This window comes from Myxine glutinosa, chromosome 3, assembly GCF_964187855.1.
Source record: "Myxine glutinosa chromosome 3, kmMyxGlut1.1, whole genome shotgun sequence".
Lineage (NCBI taxonomy): Eukaryota > Metazoa > Chordata > Myxini > Myxiniformes > Myxinidae > Myxine > Myxine glutinosa.
In genome coordinates this window covers 194,765,181-194,791,757 of record NC_136263.1, presented here as the reverse complement: position 1 = coordinate 194,791,757, position 26,577 = coordinate 194,765,181, and the positions used below count along the sequence as shown (strand labels likewise).

The window sequence follows — 26,577 nt, the reverse complement described above, 5'->3', positions numbered from 1 at the left end:
ACGTCATGTTGTCCGCTCATTAGGTTGGAAAACCAGATTACAGATACCATTATATATATATATATATATATATATATATATATATATATATATATATATATATATATATATATTATATATATATATATTTATATATACAATATTATACATACTAGGGCATGCCCGTACTATATCTATATCTAAAATTATATCCCCCCCCTCTATTTACATGAAATGGTTTGGTCCAAAGCGAACGGCTTGCGAGTACGGTGACAATCCCCCCCCTCTATTTACATGAAATGGTTTGGTCCAAAGCGAACGGCTTGCGGAGTTTGGTAAAGAAATCGCCATAGCGTGCACAAACGCGCAGGAAAGCGAAAGAATCGCAAATTAGTTTTTATTAGTTTTAAAACATAGTTTAACGCCAACATAGTTTGCCAACGTGAAATAAATGAATACGCTCTCAAATGTGCCGTCCGAGGCAGAGTCTGTTCGCCACGTTCGGCACACGTGATAGCTCGCTGCTCTCTGATTGGTTGAATCGTTTTTTGGACATAGCTCGGTAACTACTTGTCCGATTAATTTCAAACCTTGAAAAGGCACATCCTCGGGTCCCCAGCAATATACCTGGCAAGTTTCAAGTATATCGGACCCGTGGTTGTCGAGAAACAGCGGTCACAGACAAACAAACAAACACACACACAGACACACAGACACACACACAGAGATTGCTGGAATTATAGATAGATATACATATATATACATATAAATATATATATTAAATATTTATTATACTGTATATATATAAATATATATATATATATTATTTATTATATATATTTATTTATTTATTATATATATATATTTTTTATTATTTATTTATATATTATTTACATATTTATCTATTATATCTATTATTTATTATATATATTTATTTACTATATATATTTATTATATATATTTTTATTTATTTATTAAATATACATAATATATGTGTATGTATGTATGTATGTATATATATATAATCCTAATATAATAATATATATATATGACGATATATATTATATATAATCCTAATATATATATATATATATATATATATATATATATATATATATATATATATATATATATATATATATATATATATATATATATATTTTTATATATATATATATATATATATATATATATATATATATATATATATATATACATACATACATACATACATACATACATACATACATACATATACACATATAAAATATATATATATATATCCCTGGTTCATGCTCTGGGGAGGGCGGGAGGACTGGGGCCACTAAGGGTCAAAACAGGAAGTAGTTTTTTTTTTAAACAAAACTTGACATTGGGTCATCCTGGTGGAACTTTTTGCCATCTTTCAACTATGCTTTAGGTGAAAAGCGGGTGGATTTGCAATGGCTCGCCATCGACTTCGCTCTAGTTAGTATTATCGGTGTTTTTGGCCACCAAACTAGATTCCACAGATTCCAGGAGAGACAGACTTTAAGCAGGGGTTCCAGGTCAGAGGGGAGAGCAGAACTCCATTGAGCTGCAATAAAGGCCTTATAGATAGATGTACCTAGCAGAGTTTTGACTTTATGAGGAATGGTGGAAGATGTCCGGTCTGAATCTGGATTTCGAGGCCAGCTTTGCTATTTGGTCAGCCAACGAGATCCCATGACTGACAGCTGAGGCCTAAGCTTTCAAGAGACTAAACCTCTTTCTGTGGCTAACCAGGAAAACCGACAAGTGGGCTCGTTTAATGATCATTTCAGAGAGACATGGTACGACTAAGATTTTCCAGGATTGAAGGACATGTTCCTTTTATCAGACCAGAGTGTTATAACTTCCACATCAGTAGAGAAAGACACAGTTGCTGTCTGTCTAGCAGAGGGAGGCGCACTGTATGACACAATGTAGAGTCGTCTGCAAAATAAAGAGGGATTTTCACAGCATCTGAGAGGTCATCAATATCGACGAGGAAAAAGACAGGGCCCAAAACACTGCCTTGGTGAACTCTAGTGTACACTGTGAGGGGGTTCATCTGATAGCAACACATTGACTTTGCAAGTTGAGGAAGTGAGAAATTTAGGAATAAATAACTTATATGCCACAGGCAGAGAGCTTGGCAAGCAAAGCGGGATGCTCTGCTGTGTTGAATGACCGATATATTTCCAGGAAGACGGTCCTAACCCCTTGTTTGAGAAAGAGGGCCTCTGACCATTGCTGAGAGAGAAGCAGAAGCAGATCCAGAGTTGAGGAACAGGGATGGAATCCAAATGGTTTGAGAAAACAGGAAAAATGTGAGATCAGCAGCAATGATGGATTTTACAACTTTGTTTGTAATTTCACGTCAACTCACTGATCTGCAGATGAGAGGACCTGTTTTTACACATTTCTTGTGAATGGGAATTATATTATTGATGAACTTCCAGGCAAATGAGAGGTGGTCAAAGGAGAGAGGCAGATTAGAGAGAGTAGACAAAGGAGAAACAACCGCAGCGGACAAGGCTTTTAGAAGATTGGGCATGGACACCATCTTGTCCCATCTCCGATGAAGAGTCAAAGCTGGACAGCACTATCTCGGGTGGGAAATACAGTGTAGAAGGCAGTGGGTATGAAGGCCGTGAGGTGGGGGCAGAGCAAGTTGGTCCGGGTGCACGAGATTTTGAGGAAAACAATGAGTGAGATATTTTGCTGTTTCTTGAGTGGAGTCTGAGGTGAGGAAGAGGATGGAGGGGGAACACACACCAGAGACAGACTTGACAAGGAATCACCAAGACTGAAGTTCAAGGAGACTAGTTGGAGAATTTGGCCTTGAATTTTGCAAATGACACGTCTTGGCTTGCCTAATGATGAAACCATGTCTTCCAGAAGTCGTACGGGCATCTCATGGCTGGTCCTACCCTTCGTTATCGCTGACAGAGCACAAGCCTGCAACAGAATGTCATTCCACCTGGCACTCCTGACAACAAGAGCACAAATCTCCAAGCATTGACGGAATCTCCAGACAGGAAGCAGGATTTCAAAGCCTACTAATTATTCTCAACCCCACTCCTTCCCTCACACCCACAGACTTCACTGGTTTTGAGACAAAGAGGAGAGCGCAGACTTCTCAGTGGTTCGATAAAGTCCTGAGGAAGTCTGGAGGTCACGCATGAAATATAACCTGAGAGGTCGACACCACCCAATTACAAAATCAGTATTATTAGTTGGGAAAGTATTGGTTGGCAGCACCTTGCCTTTTCTTCTTTAAATAATGGATCTTTTCAACCACCCCAAAATAATGTCAAATACAACTCACACTGCTGTGGCCTGGTACTCCAACACATCTTAGAAGCCTTTCAATGGGCGTTCACATGTGGAAACATGTCACTCCCAAACCCCCGCCCTCCCCCATCATCACAAAATTAAGTTTGAGCTCAAGTCACTAGGAACTTTGGAAATACTTGTAAAAAAGACAATGCCACATTTAAAATTCCTTCCAGCTCACAGCGTCTTATCAGGAAATTGCTCAGGTTTGTGGCAGAGTGCCAGTTGTTAGACAAGTCTGCACCTGCCTCTGTCCGACCACAAACCACAAAAGGTTACGGCACAAATATCAACGCACAATTGAATGAATCAATGTCCAGATGGTTGAAAATCTCTGTGCAGGACATGGCAACTTGGGCACACCCTTGGACATGGCAATGATTCCAAACAAAATAAAGCATGAGAACTTAAATGCGGAAAATACTTCATCCTGCAGATCGGCGTATGTACAACTTAGCCATTCGATCTTGCATCAACAATGCTACTGGTTGAATAAAAACATAGGAAACAGTTACAGAAAGGCTTGGCGAGCTGCGACCAGGCCTTTGAGAAGTGCAATAGATAAGAGTTCGACAAATTCCAGATGAGTGACACTGCGTATGACGATGCTTAAAAACAAACTTGTAAACTTAAGATAATGTCATGGAAATGACTCGTCGTGGGTTAAAGATGCTTGAGATAGCGTAGTTATTTATCTTGTATATCTCCCAAAATAAGCACAAAATAATGAAATGTGATATGAGAAAGGCGTCGCTTATGTAATACATAGATGGCATCCACATTCCCTATTGTGTGCATCTAAAAATTACCAACCCTATGGATCTCCTTTTTACGGTTCTCACCTCTGTAATCTGCCCGAAATGTCTCTTTTTGTGATTGTACAAGCTGCTATACCAGAATCATGGTAGGAGAAACCATCAAGGCAAGGGTCCCAAATTGGTGTCAGAAGCTTGGGGTGAGAGGCCAGGGTAGGGTTGTTTTGCCCATCAGGACGAACAGCGCCCAAAGGGGAGTGAGGGGGAGGGGTGTGTGATGTCATGTCATGAGGTAGGGCCGGAGGTAATAAAGTTGCGAGCAGTGGGAGGTGGGGGGGGGGGGGGGGGTTGTGATGAGGAGACACCTGGGCGAGACCTCGTGAAAGGCTGCGCCAGGGGTATGCAGAGCAGCCACGCCAATCCACACCCCCACCCAGCCAATCACACCTCTCCTCCTGCTCCTCACAGGCCCCACCCTGCATGCTGACTGCAACCTGTAGCGAGGACACACCTGAGCTGTATCCTGCCGGGCACAGCTGGGGAAAATCTTATATGCCTCATGAGGTCTGCCTCATATTTGTTGTTGTCTATCTCATGGAATGTCTGAGGCCTTAAGAGAGATAATCATTTATTGGTTTCGTAGGTGTGCATATTTCCCGGTGTGTACCCCCGTTTAGAATAGGTACACCGTATCCCTGCGCATCGTAAGAGGCGACTAAGGGTTGGCGCCAGGAAGGGCATCCGGCCATAAAAACATTGCCTCAACCAGGGAACCATGATTGTCATGGGGCCCGCAAGGCTAACCCCTGCTCTAGCAGGGAAAATGGCCTTAAAACGATCATTCATTCATTCATTTTGTAGGTGTGCATATGGGGTTAGGTCAAGGGACAAGGGGTTTTTATTGTTGATTGCTGCATCAACCCCGGAGAACAAGCAGAAGCTAACATTTCAGCCATTAACCCTGGAGAACAAGCAGAAGCTAACATTTCAGCCATTAACCCTAGAGAACAAGCAGAAGCTAACATTTCAGCCATTAACCCTGGAGAACAAGCAGAAGCTAACATTTCAGCCATTAACCCTAGAGAACAAGCAGAAGCTAACATTTCAGCCATTAACCCTCACGAACAAGCAGAAGCTAACATTTCAGCCATTAACCCTCACGAACAAGCAGAAGCTAACATTTCAGCCATTAACCCTCGCGAACAAGCAGAAGCTAACATTTCAGTCATTAACCCTGGCGAACAAGCAGAAGCTAACATTTCAGCCATTAACCCTCACGAACAAGCAGAAGTTAACATTTCAGTCATTAACCCTGGCGAACAAGCAGAAGCTAAATTTCAGCCATTAACGCTGGCGAACAAGCAGAAGCTAACATTTCAGCCATTAACCCTGGTGAACAAGCAGAAGCTAACATTTCAGCCATTAACCCTGGCGAACAAGCAGAAGCTAACATTTCAGTCATTAACCCTGGCGAACAACAGAAGCTAACATTTCAGTCATTAACCCTAGAGAACAAGCAGAAGCGAACATTTCAGCCATTAACCCTGGCGAACAAGCAGAAGCGAACATTTCAGCCATTAACCCTGGCGAACAAGCAGAAGCTAACATTTCAGCCATTAACCCTGGCGAACAAGCAGAAGCTAACATTTCAGCCATTAACCCTGGTGAACAAGCAGAAGCTAACATTTCAGCCATTAACCCTGGCGAACAAGCAGAAGCTAACATTTCAGGCATTAACCCTGGTGAACAAGCAGAAGCTAACATTTCAGTCATTAACCCTAGAGAACAAGCAGAAGCTAACATTTCAGCCATTAACCCTGGCGAACAAGCAGAAGCTAACATTTCAGCCATTAACCCTAGAGAACAAGCAGAAGCGAACATTTCAGTCATTAACCCTAGAGAACAAGCAGAAGCTAACATTTCAGCCATTAACCCTGGCGAACAAGCAGAAGCTAACATTTCAGCCATTAACCCTAGAGAACAAGCAGAAGCTAACATTTCAGCCATTAACCCTGGCGAACAAGCAGAAGCTAACATTTCAGCCATTAACCCTGGCGAACAAGCAGAAGCTAACATTTCAGTCATTAACCCTAGAGAACAAGCAGAAGCTGACATTTCAGCCATTAACCCTGGCGAACAAGCAGCAGCTAACATTTCAGCCATTAACCCTGGTGAACAAGCAGAAGCTAACATTTCAGTCATTAACCCTAGAGAACAAGCAGAAGCTAACATTTCAGCCATTAACCCTGGCGAACAAGCAGAAGCTAACATTTCAGCCATTAACCCTGGCGAACAAGCAGAAGCTAACATTTCAGCCATTAACCCTGGCGAACAAGCAGAAGCTAACATTTCAGCCATTAACCCTGGCGAACAAGCAGAAGCTAACATTTCAGCCATTAACTCTGGAGAACAAGCAGAAGCTAACATTTCAGCCATTAACCCTGGCGAACAAGCAGAAGCTAACATTTCAGCCATTAACCCTGGCGAACAAGCAGAAGCTAACATTTCAGCCATTAACTCTGGAGAACAAGCAGAAGTTAACATTTCAGCCATTAACCCTGGTGAACAAGCAGAAGCTAACATTTCAGCCATTAACTCTGGAGAACAAGTAGAAGTTAACATTTCAGCCATTAACCCTGGCGAACAAGCAGAAGCTAACATTTCAGCCATTAACCCTGGCGAACAAGCAGAAGCTAACATTTCAGCCATTAACCCTGGCGAACAAGCAGAAGCTAACATTTCAGCCATTAACTCTGGAGAACAAGTAGAAGTTAACATTTCAGCCATTAACCCTGGCGAACAAGCAGAAGCTAACATTTCAGCCATTAACTCTGGAGAACAAGCAGAAGCTAACATTTCAGCCATTAACCCTGGCGAACAAGCAGAAGCTAACATTTCAGCCATTAACCCTGGCGAACAAGTAGAAGCTAACATTTCAGCCATTAACCCTGGCGAACAAGTAGAAGCTAACATTTCAGCCATTAACCCTGGCGAACAAGCAGAAGCTAACATTTCAGCCATTAACCCTGGCGAACAAGTAGAAGCTAACATTTCAGCCATTAACCCTGGCGAACAAGCAGAAGCTAACATTTCAGCCATTAACCCTGGCGAACAAGTAGAAGCTAACATTTCAGCCATTAACCCTGGAGAACAAGCAGAAGCTAACATTTCAGCCATTAACCCTGGCGAACAAGCAGAAGCTAACATTTCAGCCATGAACTCTGGAGAACAAGCAGAAGCTAACATTTCAGCCATTAACCCTGGCGAACAAGCAGAAGCTAACATTTCAGCCATTAACCCTGGCGAACAAGCAGAAGCTAACATTTCAGTCATTAACCCTAGAGAACAAGCAGAAGCTAACATTTCAGCCATTAACCCTGGCGAACAAGCAGAAGCTAACATTTCAGCCATTAACCCTGGTGAACAAGCAGAAGCTAACATTTCAGTCATTAACCCTAGAGAACAAGCAGAAGCTAACATTTCAGCCATTAACCCTGGCGAACAAGCAGAAGCTAACATTTCAGCCATTAACCCTGGCGAACAAGCAGAAGCTAACATTTCAGCCATTAACCCTGGCGAACAAGCAGAAGCTAACATTTCAGCCATTAACCCTGGCGAACAAGCAGAAGCTAACATTTCAGCCATTAACTCTGGAGAACAAGCAGAAGCTAACATTTCAGCCATTAACCCTGGCGAACAAGCAGAAGCTAACATTTCAGCCATTAACCCTGGCGAACAAGCAGAAGCTAACATTTCAGCCATTAACTCTGGAGAACAAGTAGAAGTTAACATTTCAGCCATTAACCCTGGTGAACAAGCAGAAGCTAACATTTCAGCCATTAACCCTGGCGAACAAGCAGAAGCTAACATTTCAGCCATTAACCCTGGCGAACAAGCAGAAGCTAACATTTCAGCCATTAACTCTGGAGAACAAGTAGAAGTTAACATTTCAGCCATTAACCCTGGCGAACAAGCAGAAGCTAGCATTTCAGCCATTAACTCTGGAGAACAAGCAGAAGCTAACATTTCAGCCATTAACCCTGGCGAACAAGCAGAAGCGAACATTTCAGCCATTAACCCTGGCGAACAAGTAGAAGCTAACATTTCAGCCATTAACCCTGGCGAACAAGCAGAAGCTAACATTTCAGCCATTAACCCTGGCGAACAAGTAGAAGCTAACATTTCAGCCATTAACCCTGGCGAACAAGCAGAAGCTAACATTTCAGCCATTAACCCTGGCGAACAAGTAGAAGCTAACATTTCAGCCATTAACCCTGGAGAACAAGCAGAAGCTAACATTTCAGCCATTAACCCTGGCAAACAAGCAGAAGCTAACATTTCAGCCATGAACTCTGGAGAACAAGCAGAAGCTAACATTTCAGCCATTAACTCTGGAGAACAAGCAGAAGCTAACATTTCAGCCATAAACCCTGGCGAACAAGCAGAAGCTAACATTTCAGCATTAACCCTGGCGAACATGCAGAAGCTAACATTTCAGCCATTAACCCTGGCGAACAAGCAGAAGCTAACATTTCAGCCATTAACCCTGGCGAACAAGCAGAAGCTAACATTTCAGCCATTAACCCTGGCGAACAAGCAGAAGCTAACATTTCAGCCATTAACCCTGGCGAACAAGCAGAAGCTAACATTTCAGCCATGAACTCTGGAGAACAAGCAGAAGCTAACATTTCAGCCATTACCCTGGCGAACAAGCAGAAGCTAACATTTCAGCCATTAACCCTGGTGAACAAGCAGAAGCTAACATTTCAGCCATTAAACCCTGGCGAACAAGCAGAAGCTAACATTTCAGCCATGAACTCTGGAGAACAAGCAGAAGCTAACATTTCAGCCATTAACCCTGGCGAACCAAGCAGAAGCTAACATTTCAGCCATTAACCCCTGGCGAACAAGCAGAAGCTAACATTTCAGCCATTAACCCTGGCGAACAAGCAGAAGCTAACATTTCAGCCATTAACCCTGGCGAACAAGCAGAAGCTAACATTTCAGCCATTAACCCTGGCGAACAAGCAGAAGCTAACATTTCAGCCATTAACCCTGGCGAACAAGCAGAAGCTAACATTTCAGCCATTAACCCTGGCGAACAAGCAGAAGCTAACATTTCAGCCATTAACCCTGGCGAACAAGCAGAAGCTAACATTTCAGCCATTAACCCTGGTGAACAAGCAGAAGCTAACATTTCAGCCATTAACCCTGGCGAACAAGCAGAAGCTAACATTTCAGCCATTAACTCTGGAGAACAAGCAGAAGCTAACATTTCAGCCATTAACCCTGGCGAACAAGCAGAAGCTAACATTTCAGCCATGAACTCTGGAGAACAAGCAGAAGCTAACATTTCAGCCATTAACCCGGAGAACAAGCAGAAGCTAACATTTCAGCCATTAACTCTGGAGAACAAGCAGAAGCTAACATTTCAGCCATTAACCCTGGCGAACAAGCAGAAGCTAACATTTCAGCCATGAACTCTGGAGAACAAGCAGAAGCTAACATTTCAGCCATTAACCCTGGCGAACAAGCAGAAGTTTCCCTTTTTAAACTTTTTAACATTTTAAAACTCCTTTTTCCCCCCTCTCTCTCTGCTGTGGTGTTTCCCCCTCTCTCTGCTGTTGATGATGTTTCCCCCTCTCTCTGCTGTTGATGATGCTTACCCATATCTCTGCTGTTGATGATGCTTACCCATATCTCTGCTGTTGATGATGCTTACCCATATCTCTGCTGTTGATGATGCTTACCCATATCTCTGCTGTTGATGATGCTTACCCATATCTCTGCTGTTGATGATGCTTACCCATATCTCTGCTGTTGATGATGCTTACCCATATCTCTGCTGTTGATGGTGCTTACCCATATCTCTGCTGTTGATGATGTTTCCCCCCTCTCTCTGTTGTTGGTGTTTCCTCCTCTCTCTCTGCTGTTGGTGTTCCCCCCTCTCTGCTGTTGGTTTCCCCCCCCCCCCTCCCCTCTCCCTGTTGTTGGTGTTTCCCCCCTCTCTCTGCTGTTGGTGTTCCCCCTCACCATGCTGTTGGTGTTCCCCCCCTCTCTCTGCTGTTGAAGTCCCCCCCACCCCTCTCTCTGCTGTTGATGTTCCACCCCCCCTCTCTCTGCTGTTGATGTTCCGCCCCCCCCCCTCTCTCTCTCTCTCTCTCTCTGTTGTTGAGGATCCCCCCCCTCTCCCGACTGTTGATGTTTCCCCCCCCCCCCCTCTCCCGACTGTTGATGTTTCCCCCTCTCTCTGCTGTTGATGATGCTTACCCATATCTCTGCTGTTGATGATGTTTACCCATATCTCTGCTGTTGATGATGTTTACCCATATCTCTGCTGTTGATGATGCTTACCCATATCTCTGCTGTTGATGATGCTTACCCATATCTCTGCTGTTGATGATGCTTACCCATATCTCTGCTGTTGATGATGCTTACCCATATCTCTGCTGTTGATGATGCTTACCCATATCTCTGCTGTTGATGATGCTTACCCATATCTCTGCTGTTGATGATGTTTCCCCCCTCTCTCTGTTGTTGGTGTTTCCTCCTCTCTCTCTGCTGTTGGTGTTCCCCCCTCTCTGCTGTTGGTGTTCCCCCCTCTCTGCTGTTGGTTTCCCCCCCCCCCCCTCCCCTCTCCCTGTTGTTGGTGTTTCCCCCCTCTCTCTGCTGTGGTGTTTCCCCCTCTCTCTGCTGTTGATGATGCTTACCCACATCTCTGCTGTTGATGATGTTTCCCCCCCTCTCTCTGTTGTTGGTGTTTCCTCCTCTCTCTCTGCTGTTGGTGTTCCCCCCTCTCTGCTGTTGGTTTCCCCCCCCCCTCCCCTCTCCCTGTTGTTGGTGTTTCCCCCCTCTCTCTGCTGTTGGTGTTCCCCCTCACCATGCTGTTGGTGTTCCCCCCCTCTCTCTGCTGTTGAAGTCCCCCCCACCCCTCTCTCTGCTGTTGATGTTTCACCCCCCCTCTCTCTGCTGTTGATGTTCCGCCCCCCCCCCCCTCTCTCTCTCTCTCTCTGTTGTTGAGGATCCCCCCCCTCTCCCGACTGTTGATGTTTCCCCCCCCCCCCTCTCCCGACTGTTGATGTCCCCTCCCCCTCTCCCTGTTGTTGGTGTTTCCCCTCTCCCTGTTGTTGGTGTTTCCCCCTCTCCCTGTTGTTGGTGTTTCCCCCTCTCTCCATTGTTGGTGTTTCCCCCCCTCTCTCCATTGTTGGTGTTTCCCCCCTCTCTCCATTGTTGGTGTTTCCCCCCTCTCTCCATTGTTGGTGTTTCCCCCCTCTCTCCATTGTTGGTGTTTCCCCCCCTCTCTCCATTGTTGGTGTTTCCCCCCTCTCTCCATTGTTGGTGTTTCCCCCCTCTCTCCATTGTTGGTGTTTCCCCCCCTCTCTCCATTGTTGGTGTTTCCCCCCTCTCTCTATTGTTGGTGTTTCCCCCCTCTCTCTGCTGTTGGCGTTTCCCCCCCTCTCTCTGCTGTTGGTGTTTCCCCCCCTCTCTCTGCTGTTGGTGTTTCCCCCCTCTCTCTGCTGTTGGTGTTTCCCCCCTCTCTCTGCTGTTGGTGTTTCCCCCTTCTCTCTGCTGTTGGTGTTCCCCCTCTCTCTGCTGTTGGCGTTCCCCCCTCTCTCTGCTGTTGGCGCGTTTCCCCCCTCTCTCTGCTGTTTGGTGTTTCCCCCCTCTCTCTGTTGATGTTTCCCCCTCTCTCTGCTGTTGGTGTTTGCCCCCCTCTCTCTGCTGTTTGTGTTTCCCCCTCTCTCTGCTGTTGGTGTTTCCCCCTCTCTCTGCTGTTGGTGTTTCCCCTCTCTCTTCCTCTGCTGTTGGTGTTTCCCCCTCTCTCTGTTGGTGTTTCCCCCTCTCTCTGTTGGTGTTTCCCCCTACTCTCTGTTGGGTGTTCCCCCCTCTCTCTGTTGGTGTTTCCCCCCTCTCTTGTCTTGGTGTTCCCCCTCTCTCTGTTGGTGTTTCCCCCCTCTCTCTGTTGTGTTTCCCCCTCTCTCTGTTGGTGTTCCCCCTCTCTCTGTTGGTGTTTTCCCCCCCTCTCTCTGTTGGTGTTTCCCCCCTCTCTCTGTTGGTGTTTCCCCCCTCTCTCTGTTGGTGTTTCCCCCCTCTCTCTGTTGGTGTTTCCCCCCTCTCTCCTGTTGGTGTTTCCCCCCTCTCTGCTGTTGGTGTTTGCCCCCCTCTCTCTGTTGATGTTTCCCCCCTCTCTCTGTTGTTGGTGTTTCCCCCCTCTCTCTGCTGTTGGTGCTTGCCCCCTCTCTCTGTTGTTGGTGTTTCCCCCTCTCTCTGTTGTTGGGTGTTTCCCCCTCTCTCTCTGTTGTTGGTGTTTCCCCCTCTCTCTGTTGTTGGTGTTTCCCCCTCTCTCTGTTGATGATGTTTCCCCCTCTCTCTGCTGTTGGTTTTTCCCCCCTCTCTCTGCTGTTGGTGTTCCCCCCCTCTCTCGGCTGTTGAGGTTCCCCCCTCTGTCTGCTGTTGATGTTCCGCCCCACCTCTCTTTCTGCTGTTGAGGTTTCCCCCCCCCCCCCCCCGCCTCTCCCGACTGATTATGTTTTCCCAACACTCACCCCCCTCCCCCTGTTGTTGGTGTTTCCTCCTCTCTCTGTTGTTGGTGTTTCCCCCCTCTCTCTGTTGTTGGTGTTTCCCCCCTCTCTCTGTTGTTGGTGTTTCCCCCCCTCTCTGTTGTTGGTGTTTCCCCCCTCTCCCCTGCTGATGGTGTTGCCTCCTCTCCCTGTTGTTGGTGTTTCCCCCCTCTCTCTCTGCTGTTGGTATTCCCCCCCTCTCTCTGCTGTTGAAGTCCCCCCCCCCCCCTCTCTCTGCTGTTGGTGTTCCCCGTCTCTCTGCTGTTGGTGTTCCCCCCTCTCTCGACTGTTGAAGTCCCCCCCCCCCCCCTCTCTCTGCTGTTGGTGTTCCCCGTCTCTCTGCTGTTGGTATTCCCCCCTCTCTCTGCTGTTGAAGTCCCCCCCCCCTCTCTCTGCTGTTGAAGTCCCCCCCCTCCCCCCTCTCTCTGCTGTGGTGTTCCCGGTCTCTCTGCTGTTGGTGTTCCCCTCTCTCTCTACTGTTGAAGTCCCACCCCCCCTCTCTCTCTGCTGTTGATTATGTTCTGCCCCCCCACCCCCCTCTCTCTGCTGTTGAGGTTCCCCCCCCTCTCTCTGCTGTTGAGGTCCCCCCCCCTCTCTCTGCTGTTGAGGTTCCCCCCCCCTCTCTCCCAACTGTTGATGTTTCCTCCCCCCCACCTCTCCCTGTTGTTGGTGTTTCCCCCCTCTCTCTGTTGTTGGTGTTTCCCCCCCCTCTCTCTGTTGTTGGTGTTTCCCCCCTCTCTCTATTGTTGGTGTTTTCCCCTCTCTCTGTTGTTGGTGTTTCCCCCCTCTCTCTGTTGTTGGTGTTTCCCCCCCTCTCTCTGTTGTTGGTGTTTCCCCCCTCTCTCTGTTGTTGGTGTTTCCCCCCCTCTCTCTGTTGTTGGTGATTCCCCCTCTCTCTGTCGTTGGTGCTTCCCCCCTCTCTCTGTTGTTGGTGTTTCCCCCCCTTCTCTCTGTTGTTGGTGTTTCCCCCCCTCTCTCTGTTGTTGGTGTTTCCCCCCCTCTCTCTGTTGTTGGTGTTTCCCCCCTCTCTCTGTTGTTGGTGTTTCCCCCCTCTCTCTGTTGTTGGTGTTTCCCCCCTCTCTCTGCTGTTGGTGTTTCCCCCCTCTCTCTGCTGTTGGTGTTTCCCCCCTCTCTCTGTTGTTGGTGTTTCCCCCCCTCTCTCTGTTGTTGGTGTTTCCCCCCTCTCTCTGTTGGTTGGTGGTGTTTCCCCCCCTCTCCCTGCTGTTGGTGTTTCCCCCCTCTCCCTGCTGTTGGTGTTTCCCCCTCTCCCTGCTGGTGGTGTTTCCCCCTCTCCCTGCTGTTGGTGTTCCCCCCTCTCTCTGTTGTTGGTGTTTCCCCCCCCCCCCCTCTCCCTGCTGTTGGTGTTTTCCCCCCCTCTCCCTGCTGTTGGTGTTTCCCCCCTCTCCCTGTTGTTGGTGATTCCCCCCTCTCCCTGCTGTTGGTGTTTTCCTCCTCTCGCTGCTGTTGGTGTTTCCCCCTCTCTCTGTTGTTGGTGTTTCCCCCCCCCTCTCCCTGCTGTTGGTGTTTCCCCCCTCTCTCTGTTGTTGGTGTTTCCCCCCCTCTCCCTGCTGTTGGTGTTTCCCCCCCTCTCCCTGCTGTTGGTGTTTCCCCCCTCTCCCTCTCCCTGTTGTTGGTGTTTCCCCCCTCTCCCTGCTGTTGGTGTTTCCCCCCTCTCCCTGCTGTTGGTGTTTCCCCCTCTCGCTGCTGTTGGTGTTTCCCTCCTCTCCCTGCTGTGGTGTTTCCCCCTCTCCCTCTCCCTGTTGTTGGTGTTTCCCCCCTCTCGCCTGCTGTTGGTGTTTCCCCCTCATCCCTGCTGTTGGTGTTTCCCCCCCTCTCGCTGCTGTTGGTGTTTCCCCCCTCTCCCTGCTGTTGGTGTTTCCCCCCTCTCCTCTCCCTGTTGTTGGTGTTTCCCCCCCTCTCCCTGCTGTTGGTGTTTCCCCCCTCTCCCTGCTGTTGGTGTTTCCCCCCCTCTCGCTGCTGTTGGTGTTGTCCCCCCCTCTCCCTGCTGTTGGTGTTTCCCCCCTCTCCCTGCTGTGGTGTTTCCCCCCTCTCGCTGCTGTTGGTGTTTCCCCCCTCTCCCTGCTGTTGGTGTTTCCCCCCTCTCCCTGCTGTTGGTGTTTCCCCCCTATCTCTGTTGTTGGTGTTTCCCCCCCTCTCCCTGTTGTTGGTGTTTCCCCCCTCTCCCTGCTGTTGGTGTTTTCCTCCTCTCGCTGCTGTTGGTGTTTCCCTCCTCTCCCTGCTGTTGGTGTTTCCCCCCCTCTCCCTCTCCCCTGTTGTTGGTGTTTCCCCCCTCTCCCTGTTGTTGGCGTTTCCCCCCCTCTCCCTGTTGTTGGCGTTTCCCCCCTCTCTCTGTTGTTGGTGTTTCACCCCTCTCTCTGTTGTTGGTGTTTCCCCCCTCTCCCTGCTGTTGGTGTTTCCCCCCTCTCCCTACTGTTGGTGTTTCCCCCCCTCTCCCTGCTGTTGGTGTTTCCCCCCCTCTCTCCCTGATGTTGGTGTTTCCCCCCTCTCTCTGTTGTTGGTGTTTCACCCCTCTCTCTGTTGTTGGTGTTTCCCCCCTCTCCCTGCTGTTGGTGTTTCCCCCCTCTCCCTGTTGTTGGCGTTTCCCCCCTCTCTCTGTTGTTGGTGTTTCCCCCCTCTCCCTGCTGTTGGTGTTTCCCCCCTCTCCTGCTGTTGGTGTTTCCCCCCCCTCTCCCTGTTGTTGGTGTTTCCCCCCTCTCTCTGTTGTTGGTGTTTCGACCCCTCTCTCTGTTGTTGGTGTTTCCCCCCTCTCTCTGTTGTTGGTGTTTCACCCCCTCTCTCTGTGTTGGTGTTTCCCCCCTCTCCCTGCTGTTGGTGTTTCCCCGCCTCTCCCTGTTGTTGGCGTTTCCCCCCTCTCTCTGTTGTTGGTGTTTCACCCCTCTCTCTGTTGTTGGTGTTTCCCCTCCTCTCCCTGCTGTTGGTGTTTCCCCCCTCTCCCTACTGTTGGTGTTTCCCCCCTCTCCCTGCTGTTGGTGTTTCCCCGCGCTCCCTCTCTCTGCTGTTGGTGTTTCCCCCCTCCCTCCTCTCCTGCTGTTTCCCCCCTCCCTCCTCTCCCTGCTGCTTGGTGTTTCCCCCCTCCCTCCCTCTCCCTGCTGTTGGTGTTTCCCCCCTCCCTCCTCTCCTGCTGTTGGTGTTTCCCCCCTCCCTCCTCTCCTGCTGTTGGTGTTTCCCCCCCCCCCCCCTCTCTCTGCTGTGGTGTTTCCCCCCTCTCTCTGCTGTTGGTGTTTGCCCCTCTCCCTGCTGTTGGTGTTTCCCCCCTCTCCCTGCTGTTGGTGTTTCCCCCCTCCCTCCTCTCCCTGCTGTTGGAGTTTCCCCCCTCCCTCCTCTCCCTGCTGTTGGTGTTTCCCCCCCTCCCTCCTCTCCTGCTGTTGGTGTTTCCCCCCCTCCCTCCTCTCCCTGCTGTTGGTGTTTCCCCCCTCCCTCCTCTCCTGCTGTTTGTGTTTCCCCCCCCCCCCTCTCTCTGCTGTTGGTGTTTCCCCCCTCTCTCTGCTGTTGGTGTTTGCCCCCTCTCCCTGCTGTTGGTGTTTCCCCCCCTCTCCCTGCTGTTGGTGTTTCCCCCCTCCCTCCTCTCCCTGCTGTTGGAGTTTTCCCCCTCCCTCCTCTCCCTGCTGTTGGTGTTTCCCCCCTCCCTCCTCTCCTGCTGTTGGTGTTCCCCCCCCCCCTCTCTCTGCTGTTGGTGTTTGCCCCCCTCTCCCTGCTGTTGGTGTTTCCCCCCTCTCCCTGCTGTTGGTGTTCCCCCCCTCCCTCCTCTCCCCTGCTGTTGGAGTTTCCCCCCTCCCTCCTCTCCCTGCTGTTGGTGTTTCCCCCCTCCCTCCTCTCCTGCTGTTGGTGTTTCCCCCCCCCCCCCCCCCCCTCTCTCTGCTGTTGGTGTTTCCCCCCTCTCTCTGCTGTTGGTGTTTGCCCCCTCTCCCTGCTGTTGGTGTTTCCCCCCTCTCTCTGCTGTTGGTGTTTGCCCCCTCTCCCTGCTGTTGGTGTTTCCCCCCTCTCCCTGCTGTTGGTGTTTCCCTCCTCTCCCTGCTGTTGGTGTTTCCCTCCTCTCCCTGCTGTTGGTGTTTCCCTCCTCTCCCTGCTGTTGGTGTTTCCCTCCTCTCCCTGCTGTTGGTGTTTCCCTCCTCTCCCTGCTGTTGGTGTTTCCCTCCTCTCCCTGCTGTTGGTGTTTCCCCTCCTCTCCCTGCTGTTGGTGTTTCCCTCCTCTCCCTGCTGTTGGTGTTTCCCTCCTCTCCCTGCTGTTGGTGTTTCCCTCCTCTCCCTGCTGTTGGTGTTTCCCTCCTCTCCCTGCTGTTGAGTTTCCCTCCTCTCCCTGCTGTTGGTGTTTCCCTCCCTCTCCCTGCTGTTGGTGTTTCCCTCCTCTCTTGCTGTGGTGTTTCCCCCCTCTCCCTGCTGTTGGTGTTTCCCTCCTCTCCCTGCTGTTGGTGTTTCCCCCCTCTCTTTGCTGTTGGTGTTTCCCTCCTCTCCCTGCTGTTGGTGTTTCCCCCCTCTCCCTGCTGTTGGCGTTTCCCCCCTCTCTCTGTTGTTGGTGTTTCACCCCTCTCTCTGTTGTTGGTGTTTCCCCCCTCTCCCTGCTGTTGGTGTTTCCCCCCTCTCCCTACTGTTGGTGTTTCCCCCTCTCCCTGCTGTTGGTGTTTCCCCCCCTCTCCCTGTTGTTGGTGTTTCCCCCCTCTCTCTGTTGTTGGTGTTTCACCCCTCTCTCTGTTGTTGGTGTTTCCCCCCTCTCCCTGCTGGTTGGTGTTTCCCCCCTCTCCTGTTGTTGGCGTTTCCCCTCTCTCCCTGCTGTTGGTGTTTCCCCCCTCTCCCTGCTGTTGGTGTTTCCCCCCCTCTCCCTGTTGTTGGTGTTTCCCCCCCTCTCCCTGTTGTTGGTGTTTCACCCCTCTCTCTGTTGTTGTGTTTCCCCCCTCTCCCTGCTGTTGGTGTTTCCCCCTCTCCCTGCTGTTGGGTTTCCCTCCTCTCCCTGCTGTTGGCGTTTCCCCCCTCTCTCTGTTGTTGGTGTTTCCCCACTCTCCCTGCTGTTGTGTTTCCCCCCTCTCCCTGTTGTTGGTGTTTCCCCCCCCTCTCCCTGTTGTTGGTGTTTCACCCCTCTCTCTGTTGTTGGTGTTTCCCCCCTCTCCCTGCTGTTGGTGTTTCCCCCCTCTCCCTGCTGTTGGTGTTTCCCTCCTCTCCCTGCTGTTGGCGTTTCCCCCCTCTCTCTGTTGTTGGTGTTTCCCCCCTCTCTCTGTTGTTGGTGTTTCACCCCTCTCTCTGTTGTTGGTGTTTCACCCCTCTCTCTGTTGTTGGTGTTTCACCCCTCTCTCTGTTGTTGGTGTTTCACCCCTCTCTCTGTTGTTGGTGTTTCACCCCTCTCCCTGCTGTTGGCGTTTCCCCCCTCTCTCTGTTGTTGGTGTTTCACCCCTCTCTCTGTTGTTGGTGTTTCCCTCCTCTCCCTGCTGTTGGTGTTTCCCCCCCTCTCCCTGCTGTTGGTGTTTCCTCCTCTCCCTGCTGTTGGCGTTTCCCCCCTCTCTCTGTTGTTGGTGTTTCACCCCTCTCTCTGTTGTTGGTGTTTCCCCCCTCTCCCTGCTGTTGGTGTTTCCCCCCTCTCCCTACTGTTGGTGTTTCCCCCCTCTCCCTGCTGTTGGTGTTTCCCCCCCTCTCCCTGTTGTTGGTGTTTCCCCCCTCTCTCTGTTGTTGGTGGTGTTTCACCCCCTCTCTCTGTTGTTGGTGTTTCCCCCCTCTCCCTGCTGTTGGTGTTTCCCCCCCTCTCCCTGTTGTTGGCGTTTCCCCTCTCTCCCTGCTGTTGGTGTTTCCCCCCTCTCCCTGCTGTTGGTGTTTCCCCCCCTCTCCCTGTTGTTGGTGTTCCCCCCCCTCTCCCTGTTGTTGGTGTTTCACCCCTCTCCCTGCTGTTGGTGTTTCCCCCCTCTCCCTGTTGTTGGTGTTTCCCCCCCTCTCCCTGCTGTTGGTGTTTCCCCCCTCTCCTGGCTGTTGGTGTTTCCCCCCTCTCCCTGTTGTTGGTGTTTCCCCCCCTCTCCCTGCTGTTGGTGTTTCCCCCCTCTCCCTGCTGTTGGTGTTTCCCCCCCTCTCCCTGTTGTTGGTGTTTCACCCCTCTCTCTGTTGTTGGTCGTTTCACCCCTCTCTCTGTTGTTGTGTTTCCCCCCTCTCTCTGTTGTTGGTGTTTCACCCCTCTCTCTGTTGTTGGTGTTTCACCCCTCTCTCTGTTGTTGGTGTTTCCCCCCTCTCCCTGCTGTTGGTGTTTCCCCCCTCTCCCTGTTGTTGGCGTTTCCCCCCCTCTCTCTGTTGTTGGTGTTTCACCCCTCTCTCTGTTGTTGGTGTTTCCCCCCTCTCCCTGCTGTTGGTGTTTCCCCCCTCTCCCTACTGTTGGTGTTTCCCCCCTCTCCCTGCTGTTGGTGTTTCCCCGCTCTCCCTCTCTCTGCTGTTGGTGTTTCCCCCCTCCCTCCTCTCCCTGCTGTTTCCCCCTCCCTCCTATCCCTGCTGTTGGTGTTTCCCCCCCTCCCTCCTCTCCCTGCTGTTGGTGTTTCCCCCCTCCCTCCTCTCCCTGCTGTTGGTGTTTCCCCCCTCCCTCCTCTCCCTGCTGTTGGTGTTTCCCCCCTCCCTCCTCTCCTGCTGTTGGTGTTTCCCCCCCCCCCCTCTCTCTGCTGTTGGTGTTTCCCCCCCTCTCTCTGCTGTTGGTGTTTCCCCCCTCTCCCTGCTGTTGGTGTTTCCCCCCTCCCTCCTCTCCCTGCTGTTGGTGTTTCCCCCTCCCTCCTCTCCCTGCTGTTGGTGTTTCCCCCCTCCCTCCTCTCCTGCTGTTGGTGTTTCCCCCCCCCCCCCCTCTCTCTCTCTGCTGTTGGTGTTCCCCCCTCTCTCTGCTGTTGGTGTTTGCCCCCTCTCCCTGCTGTTGTGTTTCCCCCCTCTCCCTGCTGTTGGTGTTTCCCCCCTCCCTCCTCTCCTGCTGTTGGTGTTTCCCCCCCCCCCCCCTCTCTCTGCTGTTGGTGTTTCCCCCCTCTCTCTGCTGTTGGTGTTTGCCCCCTCTCTCTGCTGTTTGTGTTTGCCCCCTCTCCCTGCTGTTGGTGTTTCCCTCCTCTCCCTGCTGTTGGTGTTTCCCCCCTCTCTCTGCTGTTGGTGTTTGCCCCCTCTCTCTGCTGTTTGTGTTTGCCCCCCTCTCCCTGCTGTTGGTGTTTCCCTCCTCTCCCTGCTGTTGGTGTTTCCCCCCTCTCCCTGCTGTTGGTGTTTCCCCCCTCTCCCTGCTGTTGGTGTTTGCCCCCCTCTCCCTGCTGTTGGTGTTTCCCCCCTCTCCCTGCTGTTGTTGTTTCCCCCCCTCTCCCTGCTGTTGGTGTTTCCCCCCCTCTCCCTGCTGTTGGTGTTTCCCCCCTCTCCCTGCTGTTGGTGTTTCCCTCCTCTCCCTGCTGTTGGTGTTTCCCCCTCCTCTCCCTGCTGTTGGTGTTTCCCCCCTCTCCCTGCTGTTGGTGTTTCCCCCCTCTCCCTGCTGTTGGTGTTTCCCCCCTCTCCCTGCTGTTGGTGTTTCCCTCCTCTCCCTGCTGTTGGTGTTTCCCCCCTCTCCCTGCTGTTGGTGTTTCCCCCCTCTCCCTGCTGTTGGTGTTTCCCTCCTCTCCCTGCTGTTGGGTGTTTCCCCCCTCTCTTTGCTGTTGGTGTTTCCCTCCTCTCCCTGCTGTTGGTGTTTCCCCCCTCTCCCTGCTGTTGGTGTTTCCCCCCTCTCCCTGCTGTTGGTGTTTCCCCCCTCTCTTTGCTGTTGGTATTTCCCTCCTCTCCCTGCTGTTGGTGTTTCCCCCCTCTCTTTGCTGTTGGTGTTTCCCTCCTCTCCCTGCTGTTGGTATTTCCCTCCTCTCCCTGCTGTTGGTGTTTTCCCCCCTCTCTTTGCTGTTGGTGTTTCCCCCCTCTCTTTGCTGTTGGTGTTTCCCCCCTCTCCCTGCTGTTGGTGTTTCCCTCCTCTCCCTGCTGTTGGTGTTTCCCCCCTCTCTTTGCTGTTGGTGTTCTCCCTCCTCTCCCTGCTGTTGGTGTTTCCCCCCTCTCCCTGCTGTTGGTGTTTCCCCCTCTCCCTGCTGTTGGTGTTTCCCCCCTCTCTTTGCTGTTGGTGTTTCCCTCCTCTCCCTGCTGTTGGTGTTTCCCCCCTCTCTTTGCTGTTGGTGTTTCCCTCCTCTCCCTGCTGTTGGTATTTCCCTCCTCTCCCTGCTGTTGGTGTTTCCCCCCTCTCCCTGCTGTTGGTGTTTCCCCCCTCTCCCTGCTGTTGGTGTTTCCCCCCTCTCTTTGCTGTTGGTGTTTCCTCCTCTCCCTGCTGTTGGTGTTTCACCCCTCTCCCTGCTGTTGGTGTTTCCCTCCTCTCCTTGCTGTTGGTGTTTCCTCCTCTCCCTGCTGTTGGTGTTTCCCCTCCTCTCCTGCTGTTGGTGTTTCCCTCCTCTCCTTGCTGTTGGTGTTTCCCTCCTCTCCCTGCTGTTGGTGTTTCCCCCCTCTCCTGCTGTTGGTGTTTCCCTCCTCTTCCCTGCTGTTGGTGTTTCCCCCTCTCTTTGCTGTTGGTGTTTCCCTCCTCTCCCTGCTGTGGTGTTTCCCCCCTCTCCCTGCTATTGGTGTTTTCCCCCCTCTCTTGCTGTTGGTGTTTCCCTCCTCTCCCTGTTGTTGGTGTTTCACCCCTCTCCCTGCTGTTGGTGTTTCCCTCCTCTCCCTGCTGTTGGTGTTTCCCTCCTCTCCCTGCTGTTGGTGTTTCCCCCCTCTCCCTGCTGTTGGTGTTTCCCCCCTCTCCCTGCTGTTGGTGTTTCCCCCCTCTCCCTGCTGTTGGTGTTTCCCCCCTCTCCCTGCTGTTGGTGTTTCCCCCCTCTCTTTGCTGTTGGTGTTTCCCTCCTCTCCCTGCTGTTGGTGTTTCACCCCTCTCCCTGCTGTTGGTGTTTCCCTCCTCTCCTTGCTGTTGGTGTTTCCCTCCTCTCCCTGCTGTTGGTGTTTCCCTCCTCTCCCTGCTGTTGGTGTTTCCCTCCTCTCCCTGCTGTTGGTGTTTCCCTCCTCTCCTTGCTGTTGGTGTTTCCCTCCTCTCCCTGCTGTTGGTGTTTCCCTCCTCTCCCTGCTGTTGGTGTTTCCCTCCTCTCCCTGCTGTTGGTGTTTCCCCCCTCTCTTTGCTGTTGGTGTTTCCCTCCTCTCCCTGCTGTTGGTGTTTCCCCCCTCTCCCTGCTGTTGGTGTTTCCCCCCTCCCCCTGCTGTTGGTGTTTCCCTCCTCTCCCTGCTGTTGGTGTTTCCCCCCTCTCCTTGCTGTTGGTGTTTCCCTCCTCTCCCTGCTGTTGGTGTTTCCCTCCTCTCCCTGCTGTTGGTGTTTCCCTCCTCTCCCTGCTGTTGGTGTTTCCCCCCTCTCCTTGCTGTTGGTGTTTCCCTCCTCTCCCTGCTGTTGGTGTTTCCCTCCTCTCCTTGCTGTTGGTGTTTCCCCCCTCTCCCTGCTGTTGGTGTTTCCCTCCTCTCCTTGCTGTTGGTGTTTCCCTCCTCTCCCTGCTGTTGGTGTTTCCCTCCTCTCCCTGCTGTTGGTGTTTCCCTCCTCTCCCTGCTGTCGGTGTTTCCCCCCCTCTCCCTGCTGTCGGTGTTTCCCTCCTCTCCTTGCTGTTGGTGTTTCCCTCCTCTCCCTGCTGTTGGTGTTTCCCTCCTCTCCCTGCTGTTGGTGTTTCCCTCCTCTCCCTGCTGTTGGTGTTTCCCTCCTCTCCCTGCTGTTGGTGTTTCCCTCCTCTCCCTGCTGTTGGTGTTTCCCTCCTCTCCCTGCTGTTGGTGTTTCCCCCCTCTCCCTGCTGTTGGTGTTTCCCTCCTCTCCCTGCTGTTGGTGTTTCCCTCCTCTCCCTGCTGTTGGTGTTTCCCTCCTCTCCCTGCTGTTGGTGTTTCCCTCCTCTCCCTGCTGTTGGTGTTTCCCTCCTCTCCCTGCTGTTGGTGTTTCCCTCCTCTCCCTGCTGTTGGTGTTTCCCTCCTCTCCCTGCTGTTGGTGTTTCCCTCCTCTCCCTGCTGTTGGTGTTTCCCTCCTCTCCCTGCTGTTGGTGTTTCCCTCCTCTCCCTGCTGTTGGTGTTTCCCTCCTCTCCTTGCTGTTGGTGTTTCCCTCCTCTCCCTGCTGTTGGTGTTTCCCTCCTCTCCTTGCTGTTGGTGTTTCCCTCCTCTCCCTGCTGTTGGTGTTTCCCTCCTCTCCCTGCTGTTGGTGTTTCCCTCCTCTCCCTGCTGTTGGTGTTTCCCCCCTCTCTTTGCTGTTGGTGTTTCCCTCCTCTCCTTGCTGTTGGTGTTTCCCTCCTCTCCCTGCTGTTGGTGTTTCCCCCCTCTCCCTGCTGTTGGTGTTTCCCTCCTCTCCCTGCTGTTGGTGTTTCCCCCCTCTCCCTGCTGTTGGTGTTTCCCTCCTCTCCCTGCTGTTGGTGTTTCCCTCCTCTCCCTGCTGTTGGTGTTTCCCCCCTCTCCCTGCTGTTGGTGTTTCCCCCCTCTCCCTGCTGTTGGTGTTTCCCCCCTCTCCCTACTGTTGGTGTTTCCCCCCTCTCCCTGCTGTTGGTGTTTCTCCCCTCTCCCTGCTGTTGGTGTTTCTCCCCTCTCCCTGCTGTTGGTGTTTCCCCCCTCTCCCTGCTGTTGGTGTTTCCCCCCTCTCTTTGCTGTTGGTTTTGTCCTGTTGTGTCCTTATAATACCTCTTCCATGAGCCTCGACTTTGTATTAAACAAAAAAAATCCTGTATGAGCCTTCCAACCCCGCGCTCTTTTACCGGTAAAGTGACATTACCGGCACCAAGAAAAGAAAAAGGAAGCTATGGCCGTTTCGGTCCGAGTTCGGTAAGAATTCGTATTACACCAACGAAGCAACATACACACTGCCGGCACCGAATGGCTGACGTTGCCGGTAGCAATGATGTCTCTGACTTTCCCGGTAAAATAATACCCTTAGGTTAAACGGTGCCGTTACCGGCTAAATATGTAGTGTGTCGATCAATCGATCTGCGGAACCCGTTTTCCATCACACAGTTCAAATTGACGACCTGCTTATGTCGTGACTGCTTCATCTTCACATCTACCTGGATCATCCAAGCTCGGGTCCTGGAAGATATTTGAAACATCACTATGACTATGATGAACGGTCTGAAGGAGCTCATGGCGTTGGCCGACAACATGGAATTAATTCATAGGATATGATCGTGTGGAATGTGGAAAATGTAAGGGAAACGTGATGTCAAATGTGGCATCATGGCACGAATCTTGAGTGCGCAACTCGCGGGTAGCGTCCTCAAAACACCCGGTACACGTGTAGTCGGGTTGACTGCAAACATCGAGACAAGTTCCCAATTTACACGTGATTCTAGACTCGTTAAATTGGATGGAAGAGGACAAAACGAAGCACTGGTGCAGCACTCACCCTGCGGAACGCCGGTCACACCATTTTCGGCCATGACGAACGGAAACACCTTTGGGCTTTGGTGCGATTTGCAAACACAAAACCCTTCCGTTATCAAAATACGATTATTATCACAACCTTTTATATAATGTACTTCCTTTGTGTTTGGTAAGGAAAAGTTTGGCGGGAAAGTGCGAAAAATTATTTTTGTAACAGCACGACTAAACAACGCTCTTCACAGCGAGGCCCGATACACCGCATATATAGGAATATCTATTTTATAGTATTGAAGCGCGGTGTTACGCGCGCTGCTTGTAAGCAAGGAGGAAGCGGACAACGCGGTAAGTTGTAAGAGTCTTTATTCAAGAGCTCCACTGTAACACTGGAGCGTTCCGGGCTGCGCACCCAGTGTATATCCCGCGGCCACGCCTACCCCTAGGGCGTGGCCGCCGCCCTCGCGCCAGTGAGCTTTCGTGTCCGCCACACGCGCCCCCCCAGAATTCCCCCGCACCTGGAGGGCCAGTTTGCAGGGCAAACGGATGACCTGGCCGAAGCGCCCTCTGGCGACTGGCGGCGTCCGGGTGCAGGGATGCCAGCTGGGATGCCTCCGGCTGCACCCGGGATGGGTGCAGGCTCGGGGGGGCGTGCCGGCGGGGCCGGGCGGTGCCGGGGGTGCACCCGCCGGGGGGGCGGCCCCGACGCGGGGGCCGAGCCACCGGCGGTGGGTGGTCCGCGTCGAGGTGGGCCGGCTTGAGGCGGTCTATGGAGACACGGTCAGGAGTGCCGCCGATGTCCAAGGTGAAATGTTTCACCCCGGTCTCCAGCACGCGGAAAGGCCCGTCGTACGGGGGCCGCAATGGTGTCCGGTGGGCGTCGTGCCGGACGAAGACGTACTCCGCGGTGCGAAGCTCCGGGGGCGACGTGCGTAGGTGGGTGCCCGTGGTGCGCCGTGGGCACCGGGGCGAACCTCTGGGCGGTCTCCTGCAGCGCGGAGCGCTCCTGCGCCACGGACCATGGTGCCGTGGAGTCGGGGAGGAACTCGCCCGGCACCCGCAGCGGTTGCCCGAAGACCAACTCTGCCACGGATGCGCGCAGGTCGTCCTTGGGCGCCGTCCGGAGGCCCAGCACCCAGGGGAGCCTGTCGACCCAGCCGCCGTCGCGGAGGGTCGCCCGGAGCGCGGCCTTCAACGAGCGGTGGAACCGCTCGCACAGGCCGTTAGCCTGGGGGTGGTAGGCCGTGGTGCGGTGCAGCTGGACCCCGAGCCCCCGCGCGACCACCCCCCAGAGCTCCGAGGTGAACTGGGGGCCGCGGTCGAACGAGATGTCCGAGGGGGCGCCGAACCGGGTGACCCAGGTGGCGATGAACGCCTGCGCGACGTCCGCCACCGTCGTTGATGCCAAAGGCACGGCATCTGGCCACCGGGTGGTGCGGTCCATCATGGTCAGGACGTGGGTGAAACCCCGCGATGGGGGCAGAGGTCCCACCAGGTCCACGTGAACATGGTCAAACCGACGTTCCGGCACCGCAAACGGGGCCAATGGGGCCTGGGTGTGTCGGTGCACCTTCGCGCGCTGGCACGCGAGGCACGTCCTGGCCCAGCCGCGGACGGTCTTCTGGAGGCCATGCCAGACAAACTTGTCGGCGATCAACCTCTGGGAGGCCCTCGTGCCCGGGTGGGACAGGCCGTGGATGGCGTCGAAAATCTGGCGTTGCCAGCCCACGATGGGGCGAGGCCGCCCGAGGGAGACGTCGCACCAGAGGGCTGTGCCTGCGCCGTTGAACGGCACCTCGGTGACGCGGAGGCCCGTAACGGCGGTCCGCAAGGCCTGGACATCGGGGTCGGCAGCCTGGTCCGCTGCCATCCGGGCATAGTCGATGCCGAGGTGGACCGCGTGGGCAACAGACCGGGAAAGGCAATCCGCCACCGGGTTGTCCTTCCCCGCGACGTGCTGGATGTCCGTCGTGTATTCGGACACGGCCGAGAGGTGATGCTGCTGCCGGGCCGACCACGGCTCGGCGACCTTGCCCATCGCGAACACCAGTGGCTTGTGGTCGACGAAGGCCGTGAACGCACGGCCCTCGAGCAGATGGCGGAAGTGCCTGACTGCCAGGTGGAGCCCGAGCAACTCGCGGTCGAAGGTACTGTACCGGCGTTCGGGCGGGCGAAGCTGCCGGCTGAAGAATGCCAGCGGTTGCCAAGCTCCACGCACCCATTGCTCGTGCACCGCGCCCACTGCGTAGTCCGAGGCGTCGGTGTTTTTTTTTTTTTTTTTTTTTTTTTTTTTTTTTTTTTTTTTTTTTTTTTTTTTTTTTTTTTTTTTTTTTTTTTTTTTTTTTTTTTGTATACTGAATCGAGGCTCGTGAAAGAGCTAATCGGTGCGATCGGTTGAGGGCGATCGGTGCATCGGGCGCCGGTGTGCGCGAGCATGGTGGCGTTAGCAAAGGCGAGCTTCGCGCCCACGAACGCCGTGTCCATCTGCTCGGTCCAGGTGACGTCACCTTTGCCAGGCTTCCCTCGGAGGGCCTCGTGCAGGGGGCGCAGGAGCTGGGCGATGCGGGGCAGGAACCGATGGTAAAAGTTTACCATGCCCAGGAACTCCTGCAGCCCTCTGATCGTGCGG

General features: G+C 52.5%; 1 protein-coding gene across 1 annotated transcript in view; it reads right to left on the bottom strand.

Moving 5' to 3' along the window:
* The window catches only part of NUBP1 (NUBP iron-sulfur cluster assembly factor 1, cytosolic), a 177,824-nt gene extending 153,791 nt beyond the window's left edge, over nt 1-24,033 (bottom strand). Inside the window, exon 1 of the mRNA XM_068109563.2 lies at nt 23,977-24,033. Within this exon, the coding sequence (XP_067965664.1) occupies nt 23,977-24,010 (34 nt within the window). The 5' untranslated portion in view covers nt 24,011-24,033. The remainder of the gene's footprint in view (nt 1-23,976) is intronic.
* Nucleotides 24,034-26,577: the final 2,544 nt, after the last annotated feature.